Source organism: Medicago sativa, chromosome 5 (assembly GCF_051527215.1).
Source record: "Medicago sativa cultivar Bolivia chromosome 5, Bolivia_mono, whole genome shotgun sequence".
Taxonomy (NCBI): domain Eukaryota; kingdom Viridiplantae; phylum Streptophyta; class Magnoliopsida; order Fabales; family Fabaceae; genus Medicago; species Medicago sativa.
In genome coordinates this window covers 53924059-53948189 of record NC_140753.1, presented here as the reverse complement: position 1 = coordinate 53948189, position 24131 = coordinate 53924059, and the positions used below count along the sequence as shown (strand labels likewise).

The 24131-nt window shown below is 35.0% G+C and overlaps 3 protein-coding genes and 1 pseudogene across 5 annotated transcripts; 3 read left to right on the top strand and 1 right to left on the bottom strand.

Annotated features, from left to right (window-relative positions):
- Window positions 1–2697: 2697 nt before the first annotated feature.
- BSM (Mitochondrial transcription termination factor family protein) lies at window positions 2698–5204 on the top strand. Its single transcript, XM_085715795.1, has 2 exons — window positions 2698–2834; window positions 3298–5204. Exon 2 carries the CDS (start codon window positions 3325–3327, stop codon window positions 4918–4920), a length of 1596 nt encoding a protein of 531 aa, XP_085571921.1. The 5' UTR covers window positions 2698–2834; window positions 3298–3324; the 3' UTR covers window positions 4921–5204.
- Window positions 5205–7655: 2451 nt separating this feature from the next.
- LOC146923043 (DNA-directed RNA polymerase D subunit 2b-like) lies at window positions 7656–10734 on the top strand (annotated as a pseudogene). Its single transcript, XR_015012690.1, has 3 exons — window positions 7656–8541; window positions 9193–9445; window positions 10124–10734. The product of XR_015012690.1 is annotated as a DNA-directed RNA polymerase D subunit 2b-like (transcript).
- Window positions 10735–10788: 54 nt separating this feature from the next.
- Window positions 10789–14755, bottom strand: LOC146923042 (putative calcium-binding protein At1g02270). 2 transcript variants are annotated; one of them, XM_085715793.1, is made up of 10 exons: window positions 14632–14755; window positions 14434–14541; window positions 13896–14001; window positions 13455–13675; window positions 13297–13373; window positions 12940–13048; window positions 12365–12490; window positions 12115–12222; window positions 11926–12033; window positions 10789–11317 (listed from the first exon to the last, which is right to left on the bottom strand). In XM_085715793.1, the coding sequence occupies exons 1-10, from the start codon at window positions 14749–14751 to the stop codon at window positions 11057–11059; spliced, it is 1344 nt and encodes a 447-aa protein (XP_085571919.1). In that variant the 5' UTR covers window positions 14752–14755; the 3' UTR covers window positions 10789–11056. The 2 variants fall into 2 exon arrangements, with proteins under 2 accessions (XP_085571919.1, XP_085571920.1); XM_085715794.1 differs by having other exon boundaries at window positions 14434–14538.
- Window positions 14756–20233: 5478 nt separating this feature from the next.
- LOC146923041 (uncharacterized) lies at window positions 20234–23698 on the top strand. Its single transcript, XM_085715792.1, has 2 exons — window positions 20234–20378; window positions 22675–23698. The coding sequence occupies exon 2, from the start codon at window positions 22700–22702 to the stop codon at window positions 23651–23653; it is 954 nt and encodes a 317-aa protein (XP_085571918.1). The 5' UTR covers window positions 20234–20378; window positions 22675–22699; the 3' UTR covers window positions 23654–23698.
- The last annotated feature ends 433 nt before the right edge of the window (window positions 23699–24131 follow it).

Here is a 24131-nt window from a genome sequence, read left to right as displayed (position 1 = left end):
TACACGATAGACAGAAAAATATACCTATAAAATAAGAGTAACCTGTTAGGAGGTTGGGCAGTCAAATTATAGTGATATATCACCGGTCATTGTTGGTAGTTCGATGCCAGAAATTATAAGTGGATGCATTTTTTAATGCTCTTTAATTTCTGAGTCACTTATAATTTCTGGATTAGATTCTCCAATGATGATTGGGATATTAAAACCAAACATATACAAGAGTTTAAGTCATATCTCAGGTACATGTCTTGAAAAAGAGATTGATAGAGTAGATTGATAAGAACCTCTTATATGAATTAACCTTAATTATATGGAAAAGAGTTCACACAGGTGGAATAAAATCTAATGATTACCGAATTGATATGGAATGATGGTTGTTGTGAATTCGGACAAAATCACACCAATGAATAACAAAGATGTGTGGAGCAAAGGAAGTGGTAATCAATATATAAAGTGTCTCCAAGCAACAACAAAAACAGACCTAAATCTAAGTGTAGAGCAACACCACAAGCATAATCAAAGCATTAAAAATAAGCAATGAAAGAATGGAACAAACACACCAAGATGGTAACCCAGTTCGGTCCAATATGACCTACTCTGGGGGAGAGAGCAGCTCTCCAATCCACTAAGATGAAAGTGATACAAATGGGTTACAAGAAATTAGCTTAAAAGCTCACAAAAGAACAAGATCTAATTTCTACCCATTTTCATGTCACCCACACTCACAATGAATCCTAAGAGAAAACACAAAAGAAAGCTTTTTGATCCTTCCAATGGTGAAATCTCACTACCCAAAGTGTTTACAATGTTTCCTAACCCAAGAGATCCCCACAATAAAGACACTCAACCCTAAAGTTACCTCCTTTGTAATCCAAGTTTCTCTCTCTTCAAGCTCTCCTTCAAAAACTGCACAAGAACACATATATATAGCAGTCTTCAACTGTCAAAATTGTGTCACGATTGGCCAAATCGTGACACGGTTGGTGTGTACGACCCAAGGTACGACCAACCTTATCTTGAAAACGTGCCCAGCAAGTTGAAAATCGTGTCACGTTTTCCCAAAATCGTGACACGATTGAGCACGCAGAAAACCATGCTCACGACCTAGAAAATCGTGACACGTTGATAAAATCGTGTCACGATTTGCAACTTTTCCAAATCACAAATTTGAAGGCATAAACAACAATGGTAATGAAAAATTAGGAATGGATGAAATTGGTTTAGTTCTGCACTTTTGCAAAAAGGTAGAAGACGATTGGACATGCTTTGCTTTGGGTGTATGTTAACGGGAGATATGTTTTATTTTAAGCCACTTGATTCATTTGGATCTACGATTGAGATTTGATGTAAATTTTATGATTTACACCTGGTGTCAACGGATCCTGACTCATATATAGGAGATGGTATACGATGATTTGTTGAGGTTTTCAAGGGTAACTGATTTTTGTAGGTTAGTTGGGACTTTAAATAATCACATCAATCTCTATATGGTATCATAGAATTAATATTTTTATTACTATATGTTATATATGCATTTTAATCCAATGTTTTTTTAGTCTGTCGTCAAAATCCAATCAAAATGTTTAAAAGAAAAGAAGTTTTACATGATTTGTATTTGAGAGATACAACTTGAACCAAAATGGATTTTGGCTGATCATGAATTTTCTTTTCCCCCTTCTGTCGACATCAGTGACTCTAAATTGATATTGAAGGATATATGCATTGAACAAGGCTATTGAAATTTTTACCACGTCACTAATCAGAACATTCATACAAAACATTTTTGTGAATGTGTCTTCTTAGGATATCAAGATCTGACCTCAGTCTTTGTCATATATATCACAATATTAATTCTAGTAAAGAATTGTACGGTAGAAGTAAAAAATTAATGTTCAGAATTAGCATTTTTTCTTTCTTTCTAAAATCATTTTATAGGCTGTAATTATAAGTTGTCCGGTGACGTGGTTGCCAACTAGACTCAAATAAGATTTTCTAGTTCTAAAATATCAATGATATACATGTTTTCTATATGTAGCCTCAACATTTAATAATACTATAACATATATTGTTTTAATATTTTTTTTTGAAGGGTAATATTTATTTTTTTGTCAAGTAATATATTGACCGAATTTCATTCTTAAGATGAATAAGTGAAAATTCGAAATTCAAATCCCAACTATTACATATTGTAATATCTCTGCCAACTAAACTATGTTCACATGTATATGTTGTTTTAATTTCTATTACAAACTCAATAAGAATATTTTTTTATTAAACATAGAGACAAAAAAATAGACTAATCTATAAAAAGAAATATCATGTTCTTTTGTTAGATTTATTCAAAAACAAAGAAAAAAATGTTTTCTTATTAAAAAATAATATATTGAGAAATTCTAAGAGGGTAAACTTTAATTCAAGTGGTCCATAAATTCTATCTCAACCGATAAAAATGCCAAAATTGAAAGATTGGATGTCATAATTATAGTACGAAAAAATATTTTCATTAAAAAAAATATATTGTCATTTTATCTATCTAAAAAAATTCAAGTGAAAAATATAAAGAGAAAATCATTTATTTCTACAAAAAAAAAAATTAATTTTATATAAACGAGAAAACAAATAATTGTTATTAAAAAAAATTATTATTCATCCTCAAACGAAATCGATCTTATGTAACCAAAAAAAAAAAAAAAAAAAGAAATCGATCTTTCCCAACACAAACACAAACACAAACAGGGCAGAAAAACCCTCTTCCAGTGTCTGTTATCCCTTATCAGTGTTCAAGCAAGAACCAAAGCAGTCGAACTTCAATTCAACAACACACTCTTGTCACTGTAAGTCCATCTCTCTCAAACAATGATTGTTATTATTTCCCAGAAATTTTACAGTGTTCAATCATTCTATCCAAACCAATGAAATTTTGGGTTTCTTTCTTTTCAGTCTTTAATTTCATTGTTTGTATCAGAAATAATAGGATCGAATAGATGTAAATTAGCTTCATAGGAGAAGTATGATTGATAGGAAGAAACATAGGGAAAACCCTTAGAATTCATTATGAATTGTATTGAAAAAGATTACATGAATGAGTACATGGTTGGTCCTTTTATAGACCTCAATTTCCCTAACTACATGTAACTAACTATAGTTCTTTGTAACTAACTTTTAACCAACTCTAACTACCTTAACTAATTCTAGTTATCTCAACAGTTTGTTCAAAGTTTGTATTTTTCTGCTGGTTTCATTCAACTATGTCTCAACCATGTGTGTAACATGATACCCTTTTGTTTTATTATGCAGATTCAATGGTTTCCAATTCTTAAAAATATGAACTTTTCTGGTACCATAACAAAACCCAATTTCCCATTTCCCCCAACAGAAATGGCAATTCTAACATTTGGTCATTCTAAGTTAACTGCTGCTACACTAGCTCTTCAATTGCCATGTAATTGTATTAGGAAGATAAGGTTTATTACAAAGATTCAATGTTCTGTTGCTGGTAGGACGTATAGTTATAGGACCGGTGCTGCTGATTCGCGGGGATCCAAACGGGACTCTGGCGAAATTCAAAGGAAACGGGGAGGGGCATCGTCGTTGTATGCCCGTCCGAGTTTATCTGAAATTAAGAAAGATAAGGCCACGTTGCGTGAAATTGTTTATGAGTTCTTGCGAGGAATCGGCATTGTTCCTGATGAACTTGATGGTCTTGAACTTCCTGTTACGGTTGATGTTATGAAGGAGCGTGTTGATTTTCTTCACAGTTTGGGGCTTACGATTGAAGACATTAACAACTATCCTCTTGTACTGGGATGTAGTGTCAAGAAGAATATGGTTCCTGTGCTTGATTACCTTGGTAAATTGGGAGTTAGGAAATCCACGTTAACGCAGTTCTTGCGGAGATATCCACAAGTGCTTCATTCTAGTGTGGTTGTGGATCTTGTGCCGGTGGTCAAGTATCTTCAGGGGATGGATATCAAACCGGATGATATTCCTCGTGTTCTTGAGAGGTATCCTGAAGTGTTGGGATTCAAACTTGAGGGAACCATGAGTACATCTGTTGCTTATTTGATTGGAATCGGTGTTGGAAGAAGAGAACTCGGAGGCATCTTAACTAGATTCCCGGAGATTTTGGGGATGCGGGTTGGTAGAGTCATCAAGCCTTTTGTGGAGTATCTGGAAAGCTTGGGTATTCCAAGGCTAGCTATTGCTAGACTGATAGAGACACAACCTTATATTCTTGGATTCGATTTGGACGAGAAAGTGAAGTCAAATGTCAAATCCCTCGAAGAGTTTAATGTTCGGCAGACATTGCTTGCCTCTATAATTGCTCAGTATCCTGACATCATTGGAACCGACCTAGAGCCGAAGCTTGCAGATAAGAGAAGTGTGCTCAATTCTGTGCTTGATTTGGATGTTGAGGATTTCGGCTTAATCATTGAGAAGATGCCGCAGGTAGTTAGCCTCAGTACTACACCTATGCTGAAGCACGTTGATTTTCTTAAGGATTGTGGGTTTTCTGTGGATCAAATGAGGAAGATGATTGTTGGATGCCCTCAACTACTTGCTTTAAACATTGATATCATGAAACTTAGCTTCGATTACTTCCAAAGTGAGATGGAAAGGCCTTTGGTAGATTTGGTTGAGTTCCCAGCATTCTTCACTTATGGTTTGGAGTCAACTATAAAACCTAGGCATAACATGGTTGCTAAGAAAGGATTGAAGTGTTCTCTGGCATGGATGCTTAATTGTTCTGATGAGAAATTTGAGCAACGAATGGACTATGACACTATTGATATGGAAGAGATGGAAATGGAACCATCATTTGACATGAATTCATTGATGCGGCCAAGGAGCGATGAATCAGATTCTGATTATGAAGACAGTGATTATGATGATGATGATGATGATGATGATGATGAGTAAAATGATTAGCATACTTTAGTAACTAGTGTCTTCCTGGGAGAATTTTGATCTTCTCTTGGATGATCTTTATACTGATAGTTTCAATGCTGTAATGTAAGGTATATGATTCATTTCCAAATATTTTCATCCTATTGTTTTTTGTTTATGCGATATGGTGCTGTGTTAGCATTCTATTGTTTTAAGATTTTTACATGTTATTCTGTTTTAGTCTTTTAGACTTATAGACCTTCTGATCTCATCTTGTACTAAAATATTTTCAGCATTAAATTAAAATTCTACAACAACAACCACCAAGCCTTATCCCATTAATTGGGGTCGGCTACAAGATCAAATTACACCATAATGTTCTATCATATTAAAACTCTGTAGTTATTAAATACATGTTTGGTTTATCTTTGTCATCCTGGTCGTCCTCGTCATCATTATTTTGATTTTAACCAGGTGGTTATGAATTGTACGCTCTATAGCACCGACACTTCAACTTGAAAGTGTGTTTAGTAACTAGTTTGTCTTGGAGATTTTGATCTTCTTTTGGATGATCTTTATACCAAAAGTGTCTGCGTCCTAATTTTTTTGTTTGTATATGTGATATGATGCTGTGTTAGTGTTGTATTGTCTTAAGAATTTACGTCTTGCACGTTCTTATTCACTTTTAGAGAAGTGATGCTAATGATCTCTGCTTCAAACTAAAATATTTGTAGTACTGAAATTCTGTGGACTGTAAATGAGATGTTAGTTGACTAACCAGTAAGCTTTGAGAATATGACAGTGATTATGCTTCTTTTTAGTAAATTTATGCTTGGATTATCTCTATCAGTGGCTGTCCTCATCATCGCTATTTTGATTTTAAGCTGATGGTTATGAATTGCACGCTATATAACACTATATAACACTGACACTTCATATTGAAGACGTGTTTGGTGTTAAAACATGTCACTGTACTATTGACAAGACACGGACACATGTAGTTACATTTAATAATTTCATTTAACCAGATAAGTGATCCTTATCCTTCCTATTACATTTAATATCCTGTTCTTGTGTCTTCCTTATCCTTCCTATTACAAATAAGTGATCCTGATCCGGGAATCCCTCTTGAATTTTGTTTGTATAAAGAAAACCCATTTGTATGTTCTAATTTGCACATTTTTTTAGCATGATAGCCTAAAAACCAATGAAAGACAGGAAGAAAAATAATGGAAAGAAAGTCGATAAGTTGCAATTAGAGGTGTTTTAGACTGGCCAAAAAACCATGCTTGACACTTACGGAGACCCAACTAATACTTCGGTCCAAGAATTATCTATTGAACAAAAGTCTAGTCGTAAGAAGGGTTAAACACAGCCTGTGCCGCATCCTCAACAAATGATAATCACATTTATGCTCTGCAAAATCTGTAGCACTTCTAACAATTAATGTCATCCAATATTCGATGGTTACAAAAACTTGTTGTTCGTAACAGTCTACCAGCATCTTGACGATCATTCCATTGCCTATATATAAAGGTCGTTGGACCAAAACTCAAGTTACACACAATTAATCATTTAACCTTTGACTCTTTACTCCTTTACCATGTACCCCAAACTCGCACCATTGATGTTGTTATCAGTCCCCGCCATCATTTGATCAGGACATCTCAAGATGTATCAGTACAATGTTTTTACATTGACATATATGAATTAAACTGTTATAATAAATACATTTACACATGAGAAATATTATTTATACAATTATTTTATGACAATTTTTGGACAACTATTTTTCTCATGTTTCTCTCTCTTTCTCTCCATTGTTTTTGACCAATAAAACCTTTTTTTTTTTGACTAATTGACCAATAAAACCTTTACCTTAACATAGTTGTATAAATATCATTACCTTTCAAATATTAAAAAATACTTATGTTAACTAGTATAATTCAAATGTTGAAAAAGTTGATAAATTTAAAAATTCATATAATATTGGCGTTTCATCACACACTCACACCGACAGTGTACTACACAGAGTGGAGTAGCAAATCCCGTGTCTTTAAACCCTAGATTTTCAACAACCAAGCCATGGGTCACGTTGGTTCAAGATCCATCAATCATGAACGAGCTGGGCAACTGACATGACCGTCTTCAGAGAATCACTCATGCTTCCAAAACCAAACTTGATATTCAACTTCAGGTTCCAATTTTTTCCTTATTTCATAAATTTTTCATTTTTTTATGTGGGTCACCACTAATGTGTTTATGAGAAATGGATTGATTTTTGTGTCTATTTTTGAATTGTGGGTAAGTTGCAGACAAAAACACATACAATGTCTTTGATATTTTAATAATTAACACAATCTGTGTTAATTTCACGTATATATTGTGGAAAATTAAATCAAGCTAAGAAAGAAAAACAATTAACCCCTTAAGAAGAGATATAATTGCCACTTGGTTGCAAAGTTTGACTTGGTCACTATTACTTGGCTATTAATGATTTTGCATAGTCATTAAGTGAAGAAAAAAAATCTGTAGCTCCGCCTCTATAGTATAATTGCAGCACCGCCTCTTATTTACTTAATATAAGGTGGTGCTGCAACTATACTATAGATGTGGTGCTGCAGATTTTTTCACTTAATGACCAAGTAAAATCCTTAATATCCAAGTAATAGAGATCAAGTCAAACTTTGCAACCCTAGTGGCAATTCTATCTTTTCTTAAGGCGGTTAGTTGTTTTTCTTTTTTAGCTTGAGTTAATTTTCTAACATTGCCTCCCTTAAATCATCAATTTGATATCATATATTCCGAAGAAGATTCAGAGTGATAAATTTAAAACAAGAAAAGAGGAGTATATTGATAGAGAGATAATCATGGATGATAACTTTGAGTAAGGTTTATCTATGAATTCCAGCATTGTAGGAATTAAAAACGGAGAGAAGTTGCTCACAGTATATTTTGTGTCTGTTGAGATTCTGGCATGGATACTATTTTTTGCTCTTGGGTGCCACTTCAGATAAAGAGATTGTTGATCTCATCGATTATGAAGAGGGAGATGGAAGAATTCATAACATTCACTTTGCATCCATTCGCGAAACCGACGACAAATGTGAAACATTTCATAGGGGAAAGAATGTTGTTCTTTTCTTAGAGGAACGTGTTAAGGGTGTCCAATTTACGCCCTCAAAATCTATTGATGAGTGCCTTAACTTGTATGTCTTTCCGAACATTAAAGGATTAAAAAGAAAGGCACGGTACCTGGCATACATGGTGAAGGTTCTATTACTGGCCGCTGAAAAACGGATAACAGGGATGACTTTCGAAATAAGAGGCTTCAGTTGGCTGGTGAGCTGCTTGAACACGAGATCAAAGTGCACTTTTCACATGCTTGGAAGCGAATGGGGAAGGCTCTGCAGAGAGACCTCTATGGAGATCGAGATGTTTGTCAAATTGAGCATTATCTGACGCTTCCATTATTACAAATGGTCTCTAAAGAGCGTTCTCTACTGAAACATGGACACATCCTTTTAATTGGATGGAAAGGATTTCTGGTGTCGTTGCAACTCTTTGCCGAACTAATCCATTGCAAACCATGGCTGAATTAAGAAGAACATGGTAACAAGTTCAGTACACAGGAAAGGTTGGGGCTAGATGCCCGTAAGTTACTTTTAACTGGCTATTTTAGTCTTTCTATAGTCTTTGTGGCGGGTGCGAAGTGTGTCAAAATAATTTTTTTATCCTAGCTGACTGAATGATAGTTAAATATCAGCATCATACCAAATCTTATAACTAACGATCCTTTTGTTTTTGGACTCAATATAACTTATCATCCTAAACAACTTAGACATGCGAAGTGAAGACCCCTTGGAATATTGCTATCAACATGAAAACCAAAATTCAACCAGACAACCAACTGTATGGTCTTTAAAACTCATGGTTCATCAATTCAATACTTTATAGTGCCACCTGTGTAGACTAGATGCCGATTTTCAGTATCAACTTCTGTAAAGCTCCCTCATCGAGGGAATGAATCTTAAAAATTAGTAAGTTCTGATTGAAATGGTTAGGTAAGAAATCATGTTGAAATCTATAATCTCTTTGTTAGTCATCACTGGCGTCAGTATAACTTTATAAGTATCAACCTCCCAACATTTACAGGGATTGATTTGTTTCCGGCATTGTCTTAGTAGCTTTAGCTTTATACATGTTCTCTAGTGAAGATATCGATGTCCGTAGTACAATGAATACTTTGCTTATTATAAAAATTTAAATGATTTCATTCATTTTAATGGAAGTTTGTGGTTGCAGGCATCCTTCTCACTGGGGTAAGGTTTGTTTCCTCTCTACCCTAGATGGTGAAAATTGCAGACTAGTAAAAAATTTGACTGTCATAGGAGTGGTAAGTACCAATGTAACTGAATCTAAACTTCCTATGCTGTTTGTCTTGGGAAAAAATGACAACATATTCCTAAATGGGGACTAGGTTGGAGTTTGTTCAGATTCCGCACCATTTGTGGCAGGTCTATGAAATAGAAGACAGAAAAATGAATTGCCTCATCAGGTTCACTTTAATTCTCTCATTCTAAGTTAACTGTATTTTACATTTATCTTATTTTACAAATTTTATAGCACTTACCTTTCATTCGAGCCATGGAGAGAACCCATATAGTAGAAAACGGTTCTTGGTGTATGCTATTAATTTGAGGTTTAATAGCTTAAACTAAACCATTTCAACTTGCAGAGAAGATGATACATTAATTAACAAATAACATAGTTATATATTAAGCATCTGGAAACTTGGTCTTTATTGGATAACAATGTTATTGCTTAGTTTATGTCTAACATATGATTAAATGGTTAGCGTAATTATTTTTGTTTAAACGCTGCTTCCTGTGCGAGTGAGACCATGTCTCTATATGCCCTACCTCTGTGAAAAGCTTTGTCATTATGCGTCCCTCTCCTCCATCAAAAATTGGTTTATATATATACTGTTTTCTCAGTTGTCTTTCAGTTTACACATTTATCAATAGTTAGCCATCATTTAAGTTTTGGCACTTTATTTTTTTTTATAAGATTGTGATAGACACCTTCTGTAGAAATAGAGAACAACTGAAAGGGAAACAATTGCTCGAAATACTATATAAAGATTGTGAAATAAAAAATGTTGTAGTAATTGCAATTATATTTTATCTGGTTGATTTTATTTCTTTTGACCCTAGTGTTAACTATCTCTATTTAGGTGGAAATCAAAAGAGATCAAAATCAACGAGAAATGCGCATATTATCTGATGCAGGAAGGAATCTCCGTTCACTCTTAGTGGTTAGTAATCTGCTCAAGATTAAAGGATCTAAGTCTGAGCATAAATCTTTCCAGTCCCTACTGGATAATGGTGTGATTGAGCTGGTTTGTCGTGAAGAAGAAGAGGACTTCAAGACGGCTTGGGGTGTTCAGTATTTGTTTAAAATAGAGGGAAAATCTTTTGTGAAGTACACACATTGTGAACTTGATATGTCGTTCTTGCCGAGTCTAAGTTGTTCACTTGATCCATTTGGCAATCACGAAAGCATTCTTCACAGGCTATTGGCTTTTCTACAACAAACCCAAATATAAGAGTCAATGCTTTGTCTCACCGATTATTTTATCCTCAAAGACCACTGTTTTAGGCATCTGATTGTCTTGGAAAACCTGGATTACTAGGTCAAAGTAAAGTTGTTCCGAAATCTGAATTCTATAATGGGCAGAATGCAATTGTGGCTGTCAATGTACATCTCAGATATGATTCTTTATATAATTCTTAACCTGGATTAGAATGTTTATATAATTCTTTTGGATTTATAAGCAGTTCTAAACTTAATTGTTCTTTCTACAACATTAATTTTCTACGACTCAATCAATGAAAAATCTGACAGGAAACAACTAGTTCTTCATACAATAAATGCTATCAGTAATACAAGGTATGTATGAGAATCGAGAATACTATAGTTGTAAACCTTCAAATTGCCCTTTTATGAGAGTGAGACCAATTCTAGCCAATGATGTTGCAGCAATCATCATTGTATTTTTCCTTGCCAGTTAGAGATTTCCATAATTTCACTCACTCTTCTGTGTTATTAATTTACAGAAATCATGAACACTAAAACTTAAACAAGAGTGTTCTCATCTCAAGTTTTGTCAAGAAAACATGTTGCGAGAGCATGCCAATGTTATTGGTGAGAACACTACAGTTAGTCTTGCATGATCAGAAAGGGAATAGTCTTCTGGCCATCTACCTTTCTCAACCTCTGGTGGAAACAACACTGCATTTTTTACACTAAAACCAATTGTTTCCTCCTCTTCCTCCTCGTTCTCACTATCATTTGGACCATCATCTTGCTTATCATTCTTGTTGTCATCTCTTTGATAATCCGACACTGTTGGATTCCATACTTGATGCTGCAACCACACAATACTATGTATTAGATGAAAAACCAAATGGTCTAATCTCTCTAAGAAGAACTAAATTTTTCAGACCATGGTTATCAAATCGAGATTCAAATCATGAAGAATCGAATCTTATTATGAACCATAAGATACATTGCCAATAAAAAATTTGAAGTAAAAAACAAATGACATAACAAAATTATAAGCTGATATATCATATATGAACCGTAAGATACTGATAACAATTGTTCAGACAATGCGATGGAAAGGTAGATTACTAGATGTCATACTGTTTATCAGAGTCTGAGACAAGTTTAATCAATGGTCGAACACATTCTATAAGCAACTACACTTGTCAGAAATTGTTCATCTGAGCTATACATATGATAAAGCACCATAACTTAATTTTTTTTCTTTCTAATAGCAGGGTTCTGTGATCAATGCATTGCTATGTGCCGTATGGAGAAAGCATTCAGATTTCAAAGTCACCCTCTCAACGTATCCTAAATTTCCCCTCATATATTTGATTGCACAAATCTAAATACAATATTTAATCAAAATTACTGAAGGTTTCTTAAATGAAATTTAAACAAATGGTAAGTTCATCTGAAATACTTTACCAGAAATTGTTTGTAATCAATTACACCATTTCCATCTATGTCTGCTTGGAACCACAAGTCCTTTGTTTCTTCAACACTTAAACCATAGCATGGACCAATTAGATTAAGCTGCACAAAATGCAAAAATTTTAACATGAGATTTTATCAAAGAAGAGATCACATTATCTGAAACATTCAAGTCACACTTACTTGCTGAAGTGCTTTACAAAAACCAGAATATGTAATACAATCTTCATCGTCAGCCTTTAGAAAAGAAAATGCATCACTCTCTGTCTGCGAAGCTCTTCGCATTAGGTACTGATAAACCAAAATGGACAAAATACTTTGTCAGTCACACAACAACAATGAAATCCATATTAACTTCACTCTCAAATTCTTTTTTCACACAATGAAATAATGATTCATGTTACAAGTTATTTCAAAATTGGTTAAAGATTACCTTGAACATGCCGAATACTGCTTCACTCCAACTTGATTTTAGTAGTTTGTTATATTTGTCAGGATTCAGAAGCCATATAAAATCAACAGCACATGAGTTTCCCAGATGGTTGCGGTGGCTAATCCACTGCATCAATGATTAACATTGTGAGAAAAATGATGCGGACATTTCACGCGATTTTATCTAACAGATTAAGTTTTTATGTCAAAAGAAGAGTTATCAAAACCATTCTTGAAAATTTATCCAACACAGGAGGGTAATTTTGGTTAAAGGTTACTGTAAAAGTTATTGTGAAGTTATCTAAGAACTTCTAAGATGATTTTTTTGCCACTAATGGTCATGTTTCAGCACCAAGAGCTCTCATGTGACGGGCTAGTTAGAAATATATATGAACCATTCGTGTCTCTTCACCTCACAGCTATGGAGTGTTCGCTCAGTGATAAGTGGTAAAAGCTTGACTGCGCAATCTCAAGGGACATGGTTTAAATCCTCTCAGACACAATTGTAAAATGACCATTAGCATTCCTGTAATAAATGATAATTTTTCCTTCCCCAATTTTTTTTTAAAATATTACCTTGTGATCATCTGCATCAGTGTACTGATGTGCAGTATCGTATGAAGATACAAACCCGTGAGACCTTAGGAACTTGTAAACATGTCCGCGTTTGCTTCCATTCCAGTCACTGCAAAATAAACAATCACACATAAGCTATGAATACGGACACAACACTAACACGTTGACACTAGTATATATTAGTAGTTTGAGAAAATGAAATAAATTGAATGTATCGGTGTCAGTCACAAACGGACACTTATCAGACACCACACCGGATACGTCTTCAATCTGAAGTGTCAGTGCTACATAACATAATATAAGTGCTTTTAGTGTCCTTAAAATAAAACATGAAATATATTTTTATTTGAAGTTTACCCGCATAGTATAATTGGTAAAGGCTTAAGTTTGTACTCATTCTGATAAGATTCCACATATTGAAGTATTTTGTAAACCTGTAGATAAACAAAATTTATCATACCAAAAGAGTATGAAACAAAAAGGCACTTAGATATCAAAACTAAGTGCTTATATACCTGGTGCAGCCGCACAAGGCATAGACTTGAATCATGTGGAAATAGTAGGTGAGTATTGACAACGAGAACTTCTTGCCTAACACCACTGTTTTGGCACTGTGAAAATGGAAATGCTAACACAACATGTAACAATTGAGCTACTCTATCACCACAATCATTGAAATGCAACTCCTTGTAATTAACAACTGTGAAATATTCCTTTTGTACTGCTATCAAAAGACCTGAAGATTAGAGACTGAAATATTAGCATATGCGCAAACAAATTCAATTTCTAACTTATGCTTATCAATCATTTGCCCTATTAAGCGTCTTGCTTGGATAAACAGCTTAAATGATGTTAAATATGTCTTTTCATATAATTAGTTACGTATAAGCTATTTCTTAACAAAAGATAAATTAAAGTCAAACTACTTTCAGATAAGCTATAATCTGTTTACATACCATCACCACGGTTGTTAGTCCTTCCAAGCTTAAAATGAATATAACCAGCATCACCAAGTCTATTCTCATACATATTAACAAGTTCTTCATTTCCAACCCAAAATTCCTGCATAATTCCAACATATCAAAAACAGATTTCATCATAATGAGAAAAACCAAACTTTTCATTAGGCCCGGGACCACAATCCATGTTGCGACACCAAGGTTTTTGATGTCTCTGCAGTCGCGATTGAGGCCACATTAGCCACATTAATTTAACTCAATTTTCCGCAATACAGTTCACTATAGCATGCTGCTATTAGCATTTAGCATAACCGATAGGCGATAGCTCATTAACTGCATGATTGGATTGACGATGAAATTGACAATCACAGCCAAACACCGTAATTTTGACAAAAGCTGCACTTTGAAGCTTCAACAAAATCAAGGTGCCACCGCGAATTTCCAAACTCATCGTTAATCCAAAGTCCAAACATACGCTAAACAACTTAACTCCAATAAATTTCATTAAAATACAACACAAACAAAAATTCCAAACCTGAAGACAAATAATGGAAGATCTCTCAAACAATAACCAATCTAATATCCTTTGATTCCTAGCCAACCAACATCCTCTGTCCTCGCTTTCACGGCAACTTTGATCCTGCTTCAACCCGACCAAAACATTATAAGAAAACATGCAATGAAATGAAAAATGCAAATATATTACATGATGAAAAGAAAAGAAAAGAAGAACCTCTTGGTTAAGACGCTTGTATATTGGAGCAAGAATGTTAAAAGTGGTGCAACTAATGCTAGGTAGTTGTTGGTTTTCCTGCATTGCGTGAATTTGAGTCATTGAAATTCTTCTTCCCATTTTCAATTCTCATTCTACGTACATATATATATATATATATATATATATATATATATATATATATATATATATATATATATATAATATGAAGAATATTTGGATTTTGCCCCACAAAGTAACACAGTACCAACTAGGATAACTGGATGAGAGGGAATGGCACACGGCCACTAACAAAAAGTGTCACTCTCACTTTTTCTTTTGACTATGTTTAATTTGTGTGCACTCAAATCAGTTTTCCTCCTTTTCTATGGAAAATAATAAAAATATTCGAACATGTTTTTTGAGGAATATGAATTATTGGCATTCACGCCGTCATAATTTGGTGATCTTTGAATGGAGATCACACGATTCATATTTCAAAGTTAGAAGTCAAATTTTAATTTTAAAAAAATGATTGAAAGTTAGATCGTGTGATCTTGATTCAACGACCATTGAGGTTGCCACTGCATTAGTGCAGAATTTTAGCAACAACGAAGAATCTATATTTGTTTTTTGTGCTGTCTATAAAGTAGTAAATGAGAAATGGAGGTGGTCATGTGTTTTCTTTGATGAGATTAGTCATCGACAAAATTAATGATATTTCGTACCAATGACATAGTAGTTACAAAAAAGTATACGTGAGAATATTGTAACGTAAAATTGTGAATCATACCTCTAATGAATCGTTGAATCTAGGTACAAGTGGATCTTGCACTTAGATTCAACGACTATGTGGTTGTTGTACTCACTAAATATGCTAGAGTGTTACTTTTCCCACCATATGCCTTTCCTCGCGCACCCTATTTTTTTCCAATTTTACCCCTTGTCCGGATTTTGTTTTCCGGATTTCATTGTTAGAAATTAGCAGATATATCCGGATTATATTACCCGGAATAGTGTTTTACCAGAACTTTTGCAATTGTAAGGTCTACAATTCGTAAAAGAAAATGCAAATAAACTAAAAAAACATAAATAAAAAGACACAAACATAAAAACAATTCATTTTATTAATATATGAACAATACATTACAATAATTTTCAAGCTTTCAAGCTTTTTAAGCTTATTACATAATATCCTAAATCTATTTCTAATCCTATCCTATTACATAAGTCATACCAGTGGCTCCAGCTCTAACTCCAGCCACTGATGAAGAGGAAAGAGGGTGGGAGGAAAGAAGATGGCGGGTAAGAAGAAAATCTGTTGGTGGGGAGACAGAGGGGGCACAGGGGCCTCTAGGGAACAAGAGACCATGATGGTCAACATGACACCCAGACAAACCCACCTCAGATTCAGACTGACCCCTACCCTATTGACCGATCATATGACCCCTGATGGATTTCCAAAGAAGCCTCTTTCTATGAAAGGCCAACGATGGAAACACATCGTTGTAGAAGAGGAGAAGAGAAGAAAGAAGAAGTTGTGAACATTTTTGAGAAAATGAACCATATTTATAGGGGAGGGGGTTAAAAAACGTGTGGGAGGCCATCAATGCCGGTCAAAAAACGTGTTTTTACACTTGACCACCGCCCAAAACGTTTGAAAAACGTTTTCTTTGTGGTGCAGACCACCGGCCAAAACTTCTGGTGAAGTCCGGAAGATATAATCTGGATTACGCATGCACTCCGGATTACGTATTCCGGAAAAAGACGATAATGGGGTGTCCCAAAGTGAAACTTGGGACGTTGTGTATGGTGAGGGTTGGTTCGGATTGTATAATCCGGATTGATTCAACATTGGATTCTTCTGTGTGGCCTGCATTGTACCGACAATTTTTGTGGTCCACAACGCCCAAATACCTCTATAAATAGGGGTCCCTGTTTTCATTACAAGTAAACTTGCGTGTTAGCATATAACCCAATTGCGTGTTTTAATTGCGTGTTAGTTATGTGTTGTTGAATTAAGTCGTTGCTTTATGTTTTAGTTACGTGTCTTATGTTGTTTTAATTGTGTGTTAGCATATAACCCAATATGCTTTTCGGATTACAAAATCCGAAAATACATAGGGCGTCAGTGTATTCTGGAGAACGTAATCCGGAATGCTTCAGCATAGGATTCTTTTGTATGGACCACATTGCACTAAGATTTTATGTGGTCCAAAACATCCAAGGACCTCTATAAATAGACCCTCTCCGATTTTGATCTTTAATACCGGCAAAACACACAAACACACCAAAGCAAACCATGCAAATTTTTGTCATCAAGCTGAGGATCTTTCTAATGCTGTCGCGAATGGATGAGTTAGCTCTCTATTTGACGGCATTATGAAGATCCTCAGCATGCTGTCAAAAATATATAGATAGTCCTTGATGCCTCTTTGATAGATAGATAACTCAAAAATATCAAGAGGTTTCTATGAGTTAGATCTTGCTGCCTGCCAGATAATATGTCATTTGGCAAGGCAGCAGGACCTAACTCAAAGAAATCCTCTTGAAAACACCTTGCCTTTCTTCATTGTGTTGCAGATCTAACTCCAAAGAAGAGGTTCTTATGAACTCGATAATCTCGGCCTGCCGATCGTAACATGTCAGTTGGCAGGCCGGCAGGATCGAGTTCAAAAGCTCCTCTTCGAACACCTTCCCAAAAGATTCATCATTTATGTTATTATGGTTTTTTTTAACTGTTTATTTGTCTTATGTTGTTTTTATTTATGTTATGTATCTTTGATCTATTTTTTTCCAACGCATTCGCGACGAAAACGATCCAAATAAAGCGTCTGGTACAGTTCGGACTTTACACTCCGGACAAACTGCATACGTTCCGGATTGTATAATCCGGAGACACTCAGTAACATTTAGGCCGGTGACGTTTCACCAAAGGTTAGGCCGGTTAGTGGAGTTTGAATGCATTTTTTTACTGTTTTGAATGTGGAACACGTTTTATTTGACTGTAATTAAGACCTATGACTTATATAAGGCTATAAAAAGGCTTGGATCTTCAACATTTTCCTTCATTCTTCTTCACCTCCTTTCTTACATTTTCTTCAAAAATTTGTTTTTTAGGTAGCTTTTAGGAGTGTTTGTGGTGTCATAGTCATTGTTGACCGCTCATACGACCCCTGCAATTGCATTGCAGCTTATGCGGGGGTCGTATAACGGTCAACAAAGACCCTTGACATCAAAGAAAGACACAAAATATGCATATCGTATATGGCCGGATTTTATATTCCGGAAGTTACTAACAATCTTGTCCGGAAAACATAATCCGGACCCGGGGAATTTTTGGAATTTTTGCAGGGCGCGTGAGAAGGCCATAGGGTGGGAAAATGATACATCATGACTACAGTTGGATATATAGGTTGAGGTTAGTGGGTCACATGTTTAGTTCGAAGCCCGCATATGGGATTTGAGCCTTAAACCATACCTTTGATCTCAATTATAAGCAAAAAATTACTAATTATCATTCAATAATTTAGTTTATTGATTGAATTTTAAAAGTGAATTTTTACTTATAATTTACCGGGAGATCAAAAGTTATTTAATGTAGTTGTAGATCTTTTCCGTTCAGACAATTTAGCTTGTGGTTTAAGCAACATTTACGCACTTATGAGCTAGCTTGCATTATTTTTTATCATATCGTTTTTGCATTTATCCCCCTTTAATTAATCATGGTTTGAGTGTTTTTTTAGGAATTTAATGAAGCTTTTTTTTATCATATTTTGAAGTGTGCGAAGTTGTGTTTGATCATTATTAAAAAATTGTGTATATATACAACTTTCGAAATTATATATAATTTTACTATTTTTTGTCATTTTTCTATTTACAGACAGTACGCTAGTCCATTTGGCTGCAGGGTATGTTGTGCGGATGCAGGTCTAAATAAAGTGGGTAATGTTGCTATTTTTTGTTTTTTTAATTGTTAATGTTAGTAATTAGTTGTTAGATTAATTTTTCTTTTTACGTATACATTTGAACTCGTGAACTTCATCTCCTTAACCATTAATTGGTTTAAGTTGCGATTTAGTGCAAGTTAGACCTAAACTGATGGACTAATCTGTATACCCAACTTTCATGTGAGCCGTTATCAATTAGAATAGGGGATAGTGGGATATCTATCTATAAATATTACAAAACTCTCCATTTGGTTGTAATTTAAAAATTAAGCTAGCTTGATTTCGTTTTCATTTTGGGAATGTCACCTATAGCACACAAACAAAGACAACAAAATTTGGTGATACACACATGGTTCATTTCCTTCTTTAATTTGTTTTTGGCCCCTCGTAGTTTTCTTGTTTATTCTTTTTTATTTTGCGGGTGGATGTTAAAGTGTTATTATAGAAGTTTTGCACACGCCCATTTTTTTATGTCATGTTTCTCTCATGTTAAATTACACTCTTAAGACTACTTAGGTGCAATGCGTGTCGCTAGTATCTCTAACTACTTAACGATATATATATATATATATATATATATATATATATATATATATATATATATATATATATATATGGGGTTTGCTAGGATACATCCACTAGATTTTATTAAGGTGTGTTTTAGCAAAAATATAACTAAAAAGTTGTTAAATACACCTTAAGGTGAATGTTGCTAAAACACACTTTCTAAAAAATAAGTGGGTGTATGTTAGCAACTCCTATAGGCATTTGCTAGGATACACCCACTTATTTTTTAGAAGGTGTGTTTTAGCAAGTTATAACTAAAAAGTAGTTAAATACACCTTAAGGTGTAACTTGCTAAAACACTCCCACATAAAAACTAGTGGGTGTTGTCATACCCCAAATTTTGACCAAAAATCATGCAAGATACACCGACACGTGTCCTTTGACTCCGATCAGTCTTTGCCTTTTCAGCGAAAATTTCGGCAGAGAGGTATTTTAAAATACCTCATATTTGGTTCCGAGTCGGGCCCTCTTCTCTCAATTTTTATTACTTTTATTATTATTATTATTATTATTATTATTATTATTATCGTTATTATTATTATTATTATTATTATTATTATTATTATTTATTTATTTATTTATTTATTTATTTTTATTATTATCATTATTATTTATTTTATATCAAAAATCCAGAATGCTGTCCGATAAAATATCCAAGGAACCACAGCTGTTAACAGCTCATCCCAACAGTGTCCTGTCCCCTTGTACCAAGCCAAGGCATATTTCTGTCTCTCCTTCAACACACTGGATGTCTCAAAACCTCTCTATAAAGAGGACGCTTGCACACACAAGAAGAGGAGGATTTTTTTTCCCAGCAAGAAGAACACACACTAATAGCCAATTTTTAGGACACAAAGAATACGCACAAAGGAGCAAAAAACACACAGAGAGACATAAACCTGCAAAGAAACCAATTTCAAAGCCAGAATCATCACACACAACACAACAATTTTCACCCTTTAACCTGCAATCAACCAACACATAAACCTGCACAACATGAACAACAGAAAGCCTTTTTTAGTATCCTGAATCAAAACGGTTACGGCACCAATGAACCATCACAAACCCTCACAAACATAATCAATCTAAAACCAAAATCGGCCATCACATAAGGTCGTCAAGCCGTCACCAACAAAATCCATATCACAAAAATCCAAAACCAACACCACAAATCAGTGACAAACTGGTTTCAATCCAACCCACAAATCCAAAAATCCGAATCTACCGTAACCCAAAATCATAACCCAAACGGTACCCTTTTCCTTTTGTTCGTATAGATCTAGATTCCATTCTTTTTTTGTTTTGTTTGAGTCTAAAAAAAAATCAAAAGAAGAAAACAAGAGAAAAACAAGAAAGAATAAACGTGAAAGAAGAAGAGATGAGAGAGAATTAAAATTGGCAATGAGGGGAATCGGTACTGATGAGGGATATTTATATCCCTGGAATCCAGTGTGGCGCGGTGCATGTTCTATCATGCACCCTCGCCCTCCCAGGCCATTGGATCTAATCTGATGGCCCAGTTTGAATTAAACCAACATCAGATCAAGGCCGTTGATCAGATAAATGGCCAATTTAGAATCCCCATTCTCTTTTAATTTCCTTTTTATTTTTTCATTTTTCTTTATGCATTTTTATTTTCTCATGCATTTTTATTTTATTTTTGCATTACATTCTATTGTCTACTATTATCATATGCATATTTAAATTTTGTCATTAAATACACATCTCAATCCAGAGTACTCTGGTCCTAAATTAACTGTTAATATTATATTATTCTCCAGAACAATCTGGTCCTTGTTAATTAAATTAATCCAGAGTGCTCTGGTCCTAAATCAATTGTTAAATATTTCTGCTTATATAATCATTCTCCAGAGTACTCTGGTCCGTGTTAAAATAACCTTATATTTCAGCTTAACATTATTTTTCTCATTCTGCTTATATAATTTGCATATCATTATTCAAAATAACAAAAACATTCAAATATATCAAAATCACAAAAATATTTTTATAAACAAACTTTGATCCTAAATCAAGCGATCGTCTTTTCATTTTATTTTCTTAATCAAATCATCAATCAATTTAATTCTACTTTAAGTCTACTTTCTTTCAATATCAAAAAATACAAACAAATTCTAATTTGCCACTTGGCTTTTCACTTTAAAACCTTTTCAAAACTATTAAAAAACACAAAACAAATCAAACGTCAATTTCTACCCCGAACTACGAGGTTTTGATCCCTCACGGGTACGTAGGCAAAGGACACGCGTCCTTCCAAATCAATAAAAGTGTAGATAAATTAGGTCTCTATTTTCTTTCATCATTTCAAATTTCATTTTTTTAAAGCAAGCAAGTTTATAGCACAAAAGTTAAATAAAATCAAGAGGTTCTCGTAGAGTACTACGAATATTTAGGGTGCTTAACACCTTCCCTAAATATAACCAACCCCCGAACCCTTAATCCCTAAAAAATGTGGTATTTGAACCTTTTTCCACTTTCTTTTGAAAAGAATTAAATGTTCAGTCGTGAAACCAATTTAGTGAGTCAGAAGCCAATCAAATGGCCTTTTGACCGTCCGAAAAATGACGCGACAGAAATGGCGACTTCACTGGGGATTTTGTCTTAAGTGGGTTAAGCCTAACTTGGCTTTGTTTAAAATTTTGTGCTTTAAACTTGCTTAAAAAAAAACAAAAAATAAAAGATGGAAATATCTGTATGTATGTTCTCCCTTCTTCTTCCTTCTTTCTTCTAACGTAAGTGGTGAGATAAGTCCTACACCCGGACTTGAGAGAAATTTAAGATAGGACGGTGGTATAATCATAGTGCCTTGCCAAGAGTGAATTTTGGTTTGTGACACATGTGATAACCCCACTCAACTGAGGGATCTTGGAAGTATACTATGTTGGCATGAGTATTCGTGTTTGGCATGTTATTTTCAAGTGACTGTCGAAAGTTGAGGACCTTTAGTTACCTTTAACCCCTCTTGGCCTTTTAGGACGTGGTGCGGTGGCTAATCATGAGTAATCTTGGTTTAGTTGACACGCGATACCACACTCCGACGAGACTTTCTTACGAACATTATTGGAACGGAAGTATTTCCGTAACCTGATAGTGTTCGGAAGTGGTTGATAACTCTGGGAACTTGGTAGAACCCGTGATACAGATACAATTGAAAACCGTAGTCCTTACCAATGGCGTTCTTACCCTTGACTCCATCATTATGGGCCTAACCTCACTGTGTTTTCACCATTTGTGTAGCATAATCATGCATACATGCACAAAAACCTTTCTCATCAAAACATCGAAGGACTTAGATAAGTTTTTGTAAACATCAGAAATATTCCACATTGAAAGGAAAATAGAACTGATTGCAATATCGTTACAAATTTTCAAGAGAAATCACGTTCATCTGCGATGTTTACAATTCATCTTGACAAATCCTTCGATGAAAAAAAAAAGAAAGGGTACATTTTTTTCATAAGCATTTCATACATCATGTGCATTCATAGTTTCTGGTATGTGTCTCACGTCTTGTCTCTGTCTACCAAAGGTCAATCCGTCAGTAAAGTGGTCCGATGTCTTCATCCAAGTTCGGCTCGCATATGCAAACACTCGTGCAAGCACATCAACTTGATCAGCTGAAGCAGGAAGTCCATGAACTTCGCGGAGAGGTAACAACACTTCGGGTTGAAATAGGGAAGTTAACTACTCTAGTATCTTCATTGATGGCTACAATGGAACCACCGTTTGTCAAGCAAAGGCTTCAGCCACCATATCAACCAATGTGTATGCAACAGCCTCGACAACAGGCTCTGCATCAGCGCACTCCTCCGAGTCCGGCCCCTCAGTCGGTTACTTCTCAGAATCAGGCTCAGGGAGTATCGCAATTCAACCCAATTCCTATCAAGTATGCGACTTTGCTTCCTATCTTGCTTAAGAAGAGACTTGTTCAAACCAGGCTACCGCCTCGTGTGCCAAACCCCTTACCATCATGGTATCGCGTTGACCACACATGTATTTTCCATCAGGGGGCGCCGGGTCATGACACGGAACAGTGCTATGCTTTGAGGGATGAAGTGCAGAAGTTAATCAAAGATGAATCTTGGTCCTTTGAGGACCCAGATATAAAAGTACTACTTCAACCACATCATCTGGCTCCTCACTCTATTGCCGCTGTTAGGCCCACCATGGATGCTGTTCAAAATCCGGGTCATCCGCCCCAGTTTCAACGACATCAACAACAGCCTCGGCAACAGGCTCAGAAAGCTCCGCAATATGACCCGATCCCTATGAAGTACGCCAAGTTGCTTCCGTATTTGCTTGAGAGGAACCTTGTTCGGACAAGGCCACTTCCTCTAAAACCAAAGAAATTGCCAGCTCGATGGAGACCTGACCTCTGTTGTGCCTTTCATCAAGGGGGACTAGGTCACGACACTGAGCAGTGCTATCCTTTGAAGGAAGAAGTCCGAAAGTTGATTGAAGACGATCTCATACCTTTTGAAGAGTTTGAATTGGAATGTGCAAGTTAATCCGCTATCGGATCTTGGAACCTGATGTTGATGCATTAGCTGCAATTGGGTTTTTGTTGATGTTTATTTCTACTACTCATTTGTTCAAATAATATGTTTGTTTGTTGCTTTATGTTTTTTCAAAACAAAAAAAAATCCTCCCGTCCCACCCGAAACGGAAGTGAACTTATTTAGGGCTTTCTGCTTTATGTATTTTCATCATAAATAAAAAGTCGCTTCGATCCCGACTTTGTTTTATTTTTGTGCTTTTCTGGAAAAAATGGTAATACAAAAAAACCCAAAAAAATATTTTCCTTTAATCATCTCCACATATCTGCATAATCATAATGTTTATATCAATAATCAAATCATGCATTATTAAACCCGTTGAACACTTAAACCCTGTACTCTCTCTCGACTTTGAGTTCCTTATATCCAAGACTGAAAAGGAGGATGATGAAGAAATTTCCAATGAGATTTCTCGCATACTGGGGCATTT

What these genes read in the sequence shown, in the direction of transcription:
- BSM (XM_085715795.1), top strand. Translation starts at nt 3,325, where the DNA reads ATGAACTTTTCTGGTACCATAACAAAACCCAATTTCCCATTTCCCCCA.
- LOC146923041 (XM_085715792.1), top strand. Translation starts at nt 22,700, where the DNA reads ATGTCTTCATCCAAGTTCGGCTCGCATATGCAAACACTCGTGCAAGCA.
- LOC146923042 (XM_085715793.1), bottom strand. Translation starts at nt 14,751, where the DNA reads ATGGGAAGAAGAATTTCAATGACTCAAATTCACGCAATGCAGGAAAAC. An exon ending in GACTAACAACCGTGGTGATG is followed by an intron (nt 13,676 to 13,895) that starts GTATGTAAACAG and finishes TCTAATCTTCAG; the next exon opens with GTCTTTTGATAGCAGTACAA. An exon ending in TTACCAATTATACTATGCGG is followed by an intron (nt 13,049 to 13,296) that starts GTAAACTTCAAA and finishes TTTATTTTGCAG; the next exon opens with TGACTGGAATGGAAGCAAAC.